Source organism: Pygocentrus nattereri, chromosome 25, assembly GCF_015220715.1.
Source record: "Pygocentrus nattereri isolate fPygNat1 chromosome 25, fPygNat1.pri, whole genome shotgun sequence".
In the NCBI taxonomy this organism is placed as follows: Eukaryota; Metazoa; Chordata; class Actinopteri; order Characiformes; family Serrasalmidae; genus Pygocentrus; species Pygocentrus nattereri.
Genome location: NC_051235.1, coordinates 23,501,499 through 23,507,498, shown reverse-complemented (window position 1 = coordinate 23,507,498; position 6,000 = coordinate 23,501,499). Strand labels below are relative to the sequence as shown.

At 47.2% G+C, this 6,000-nt stretch overlaps 1 protein-coding gene across 1 annotated transcript in view; it reads left to right on the top strand.

Annotated features, from left to right (window-relative positions):
- Positions 1–869: 869 nt before the first annotated feature.
- The window catches only part of si:ch211-186j3.6 (neural-cadherin), a 374,937-nt gene continuing 369,806 nt past the window's right edge, over positions 870–6,000 (top strand). Inside the window, exon 1 of the mRNA XM_017723303.2 lies at positions 870–2,080. Within this exon, the coding sequence (XP_017578792.1) occupies positions 1,042–2,080 (1,039 nt within the window). The 5' untranslated portion in view covers positions 870–1,041. The remainder of the gene's footprint in view (positions 2,081–6,000) is intronic.

Below are 6,000 nucleotides of genomic sequence, written 5' to 3'. Positions count from 1 at the left end.
ATGATTTAGACCAGCAGCGCACCGGACCCGATTCAGAGTGGACACACAAACGCTCCCGATTCCGAGTCTTTTCGCGGTGAAAACAGCGGAGGAGGAAAACAGCGCTGTCCGGAGTGCTGAGTACTGCTCTCTCTCTCTCTCTCTCTCTCTCTCTCTCTCTCTCTCTCTCAGTCTCTCTCTCTCTCTCAGTCTCTCTCTCTCTCTCTCTCTCAGTCTCTCTCTCTCTCTCTCTCTCTCTCTCTCTCTCTCTCTCTCTCTCACTCTCTCTCAGTCTCTCTCTCTCTCTCTCACTCTCTCTCAGTCTCTCTCTCACTCAGTCTCTCTCTCTCTCTCACTCTCTCACTCTCTCAGTCTCTCTCTCTCTCTCAGTCTCTCTCTCTCTCAGTCTCTCTCTCTCTCTCTCACTCTCTCTCAGTCTCTCTTTCACTCAGTCTCTCTCTCTCTCTCTCTCTCTCTCTGTCTCTCTCTCACTCTCTCAGTGTCTCTCTCTCTGTCTCTCTCTCACTCTCTGTGTCTCTCTCTCTCTTTCTCTCTCTCTCTCTCTCTGTCTCTCAGTCTCTCTCTCTCTGACTCACCCTCAAATGCTCAATCCTTCTCTCACTCACACACATACAGACACTCTATCGCCCATTCTTACTCGTTTTCTCTGTTTGCTTCTCTCTCTCTCTCTCTCTCTCTTTCTGACTCACCCTCAAATGCTCAATCTTTCTCTCTCTCTTACACACATACAAACAGACACTATCGCTCTCTTACTCGTTTTCTCTCTCTCTCTGTGCTTCTCTCTCACCCCCCACCTCTCTCTCTCTCTCTCTCTCTCTCTCTCTCTCTCTCTCTCTCTCTCTCAAACTCCGCTGGTCGTGGTAGAGGCTGCGCGGCTGATCGGAGCTGAAAGTTGAGAAGCGGCCAGCTGCGGGAAGCGAAGGGAGCGACTCTACAGCAATTCATCACTACTATTATTGATTGTTTGATTGCTCGGCTGATTGATTGATTGATTGATTGATTATTTTCCTTTACTATGCTGCGCATTTTGCCCGTCGCCTCATGAGCCCCCACGGAGAAAAGAAAGCCCCGGGCTCCAGCACCATGATCTGGACTCTGCTGCTTTCTTGCTGCGCCACTTTCGTGCTGGGCAACGGGACGCGGAACTCGGAGCGCGTACCTTTCTTCCACGGCCACGTGTTTGAGAACTCGCCGGTGGGCTCGCGCGTGAACGGGCTCAGCATCCCCGCGCGGCGCGTGGGCGCGGAGCCCGGCGCGCGCCTGCGGCTCCTGGGCGACGGTAGCGAGGCGTTCCGCGCGTTCGCGCACCACAAGCGCGGCCACGTGCTGCTGAAGACCGCAGCCGTGCTGGACCGCGAGCGGCGCTCCGGATACGTGCTGGGGCTCGCGCCGTGCCGCCGTGCCGCTACTGCCTCTGCGGTGGCGTCGGTGCGCGTGGACGTGCTGGACACCAACGACCACGAGCCGACTTTCCGGCACGCGGGCGTCACGCTCGCGCTGGACGACGCGACCGCGCTGCGCTCCGTGGTGCACCGCGTGGCTGCTGAGGACACGGACAGCGGCAAGAACGCGGAGCTCACGTACTACGCGCTCCCGCGCAACGGGAGCTTCTACGTGGTGCCCAAAACGGGCGACGTGCTGCTCGTGGACTCCATCCTGGGGCTCGCCACGCCGGTGCGCTTCACCGTCTTCGCGCGAGACCGCGGCTGGCCCTCGCGCACCAGCCCCGGCGTGGAAATCGAGGTCCAGCCGCGCCAGGCCAGACCCTCCGTCCCCGTGTCCGCGCCACAGTCTCAGCGCCGCGGGGGCGCGCTGCCGCGGAAATCTCGCCGCTCTGTGCACGAACCAGAGCAGCCCTCGCTGGTCAGCGTGTCCGAGGACGCGGCCGTGGGCTCCGTCATCGTGAGCCTGAGTCCCACGCGCTTTCAGGCGGCTACCTTCGAGCTGCTCCAGCCCGAAGATGAGAAGGACCCTCCGGTGGCCGTGAACCGGGACAGCGGCGAGCTCATCATCTCTCGGAGTCTGGACCGCGAGAGCGAGCCGCTGGTGGAGGTGACCGTCAGAGTGCAGGACAAGAGAGGTGAGTTCAGCTGTGCTTCACTTTACAAAAGTTTGGGTTGACTTTTTTCTTGCCCTCCGATCTTTTAAACTGCTGCGCAGTTAGCAAACTGTGTTATTTATTTATTTATTTATTTATTTATTTATTTCACTCACTCACTCACTCACTCACTCTCTCACTCACTCTCTCACTCTATCTTCCCCTGTAGCCCCTGACCACAGTGCACACTTTGCAAACTTTTTCTTTTCTTTCACTTTACTGAATTTCCTACTTTCAACTTTTTGCTTTTATGAAAGTATTTTAAATAGTGTTCAATTTTTATCTCATTAAAATATCCTCAGATGCGCTGACGTTTTGCAGACTTAATGCATTCATTTATTTATTTATTTATTTATTTGCTGTCTTCCATTGCACTGCTGTTCGCTGCAGTGAGAGTGCCACTCAGTCAGGGCTGGGCAATATTACGATTTACGTCGTTATCGTGATGAATTATGTCGCAGTACAATATTCTTTTCTGAACTTGTTGTGCATGGCCTCAGTCCTCAGTACACTCTCAGAAAAAAAGGTAGTAAACTGTCACTGGGGTGGGACCCTCAAGGGTACATCTCAGTACCTTTACTCAGGGAACGTAACTGGAATCCATTGAAATTGTGTTTGGTAAGTTGTATTGACTCCTCACACCCCGTCTTGTCTCCAGCCTTTTATTTTGTTGTTCTGTTTTAAAACATTAGATTATGATAAAGTACAATATGTATTTTTCACATGGACAAATTCAGTTAAGGTACTCAATTGCACCTTTTACCCACTGTTGTACCTTTGAGGGTACATTTACATTTTTTTGTGATGAACGAGAAATGTACCTGCATAGAACCCATTTTTAACAGTGTAGAACACTGACCAGCTGCCTGCTTCATTATAGTGAGTCCTTGAGTCCTATTTAATTCACTGCAACATAGAATGTGGGAAAAAAGAGTGAAAATGGTTGTATTCATAATTGTAATTTTTTTACTGTAGCATTACTGGTATTTTTTGCTCTGTTTCAACTAATCAGATGTCTGAAAAACTATTGTGACATATTGTGTATCGTGAAAAGTTCTTTAAGTATTGCACTGCCATGTTTCTGCCACATTGCCCAGCTCTACATTCAATTCTTTGTAGGCAGAGTTAGTAACGCCATTACCATATGTAAAGTTCATAGTTATATGTAATGGAAGGTTAATGATATGTAACAGGTTTATTGAATTTATGAGCATAAGTTAATTAGACTCATTATCAAATGTAATGGTGGGTTTGTTACAGACATTATTACATATAATGCCAGGTCATTATCTTATCTAAGTACAGGCTCTGTATATCGCTGTTGTCATAACAAAACCTTGGATCTCCAAAATGGTAACTTTACAGGAGGAAAAAAAGACATACTTTACTTTTAATGTAACTTTGCAATGGAACCAGAATTTTTTCCAAGACATTTTGGGCCATTTCTTTTGATCCCTTCATCATGAAATTTACACACGATGTAAACAACAACAGGTATTTTCAAATTATGTCAAAAACTGAAAAATGACAAAAATGGAGATACGAGGTTTTGCTCCGACAACAGCGATATGTGACACCAGGTAAATAAGCATCAATGTCATGTATAATGTTAGGATCATTATCATAATTAACCAGAAGGGTTAATTAGGTTGATAATCATATGTAAGGGTGGGCTAATTAGGTTGATTGTCATATATAATGTCAGTCTAATTAAGCTCATTATCATATATAACTCCAGGCTCATTGTCATAGCCTGCATAAGGCAGGTTAATTGTGTGCAGTGGTAGTTCCTTCATCACCACTGGCCTTCTAACCATGTCTGCACCTGCCTGTTGAGAGAGATGTTGATGTGTGCAGTAGTGCCAACAAAACAATGAAAATGTCCCCCTCTGCATTCACCTGGAGCTACATGCATGACTCAGAATCAGAAAGAGTCCAGAGAAACATATGACCACAAAAAAGTTGAACTCAGCAGACTTTCAAAAGTTCCTCCTGTTCCTCCTGTGAACTACAGCGTCAGTGCTTCATCTTATGAGTAGATATAGTTTAATATGGAACATTATTATAAATGTATAGATTCAAATGCATAATCAGAGATTAGGATGCTGGAAGAAGTTCGGTGCACTTTATTGACCTATACTTTGTTGATTTCCGTCTCTGTGCTGTATCTGTAGCTGTATCTAGCTCATTAGGTACAGTAACTACTGGCTGCGATCTTGCTCCTCAAAGCTGCATGTGCTTTAGAACAGACACCGCTTGCTCTTACGCTCACTGCGCTTTAGCTAATTACCTGCAATCTATATTTCATACTGCATTTAGCTGTACAAAGCACTGCACGAATCCTCTTACGCTGTGCGTTTTCCTGAGCCTAGCTGCTGGATTGTGTGCGTGTGCCCACCGCCCCCCCCCCCAAGCCCCCTTAACGAACAATTACACAATTACAGTTGAGCGCTGTGGGGGGCTTTGTTCAGCTAAAGCAGTGTTTCCCCAGCTGCACTGATTATATCTCTTCTTACATCACTAACTAATAATGTCTGAGGTAGGTAGGTGTGTGTGTGTGTGTGTGGTGTATCTGTGTGTGACTACATTACATCCATTCTTACACAGGTTATATAAACAATAATGTGTGTGTGTGTGTGTGTGTGTGTGTGTGTGTGTGTGTGTGTGTGTGTGTGTGTGTGTGTGTGTGTGAATGTGAGATGTACACTATATTGCCAAAAGTATTCGCCTTCACATGCATATGAACTTGAATGACATCCCGTTCTTAATCCATAGGGTTTAATATGATGTCGGCCCACCCTTTGCAGCTATAACAGCTTCACCTCTTCTGGGAAGGCTTTCCACAAGGTTTAGGAATGTGTTTATGGGAATTTTTGACCGTTTTTCCAGAAGCGCATTTGTGAGGTCAGACACCGATGTTGGACGAGAAGGGCTGGCTCACAGTCTCCGCTCTAATTCATCCCAAAGGTGTTCTGTGAGGTTGAGGTCAGGACTCTGTGCAGGCCAGATAAGTTCTTCCACACCAAATCGCTCATCCACGTCATTATGGACCTTGCTTTGTGCACTGGTGTGCAGTCATGTTGGAACAGGAAGAGGCCGTCCCCGAACTGTTCCCACAAAGTTGGGAGCATGAAATTGTCCAAAATCTCTTGGTCTGCTGAAGCATTGAGTTCCTTTCATTAGAACTAACGGGCCGAGCCCAACTCCTGAAAAACAATCCCACATCATAATCCCCCCTCCACCAAACTTTACACTTGGCACAATGCAGTCAGACAAGTACCGTTCTCCTGGCAACTGCCAAACCCACACTCATCCATCAGATAGCCAGATGGAGAAGCATGATTTGTCACTCCAGAGAACACGTCTCCACTGTTCTAGAGTCCAGTGGCGGTGCTTTACATTGCACTTGGTGGTGTAAGGCTTGGATGCAGCTGCTTGGCTATAGAAACTCATTCCATGAAGATCTCTGCACTGTTCTTGAGCTAATCTGAAGGCCACATGAAGTTTGTAAGTCTGTAGCGACTGACTGCAGAAAGTTGGCGACATCTGCACACTGTGCACCTCAGCATCCGCTGACCCCACGCTGTCATTTTATTTGGCCTACCACTTCGTTGCTGATTTGCTGTCATTCCCAATCATTTACACTTTGTTATAATACCACTGACAGTTGACTGTGAAATATTTAGTAGCGAGGAAATTTCACGATTGGACTTGTTGCACAGGTAGCATCCTATCACGATACCATGCTGGAATTCACTGAGCGACCCATTCTTTCACTAATGTCTGTAGAAGCAGTCTGCAGGCCTTGGGGCTTGGTTTTATACACCCGTGGCCATGGAAATGGTTGGAACACCTGAATTCAATGATTTAGATGGGTGAGTGAATACTTTTGTAAATATAGT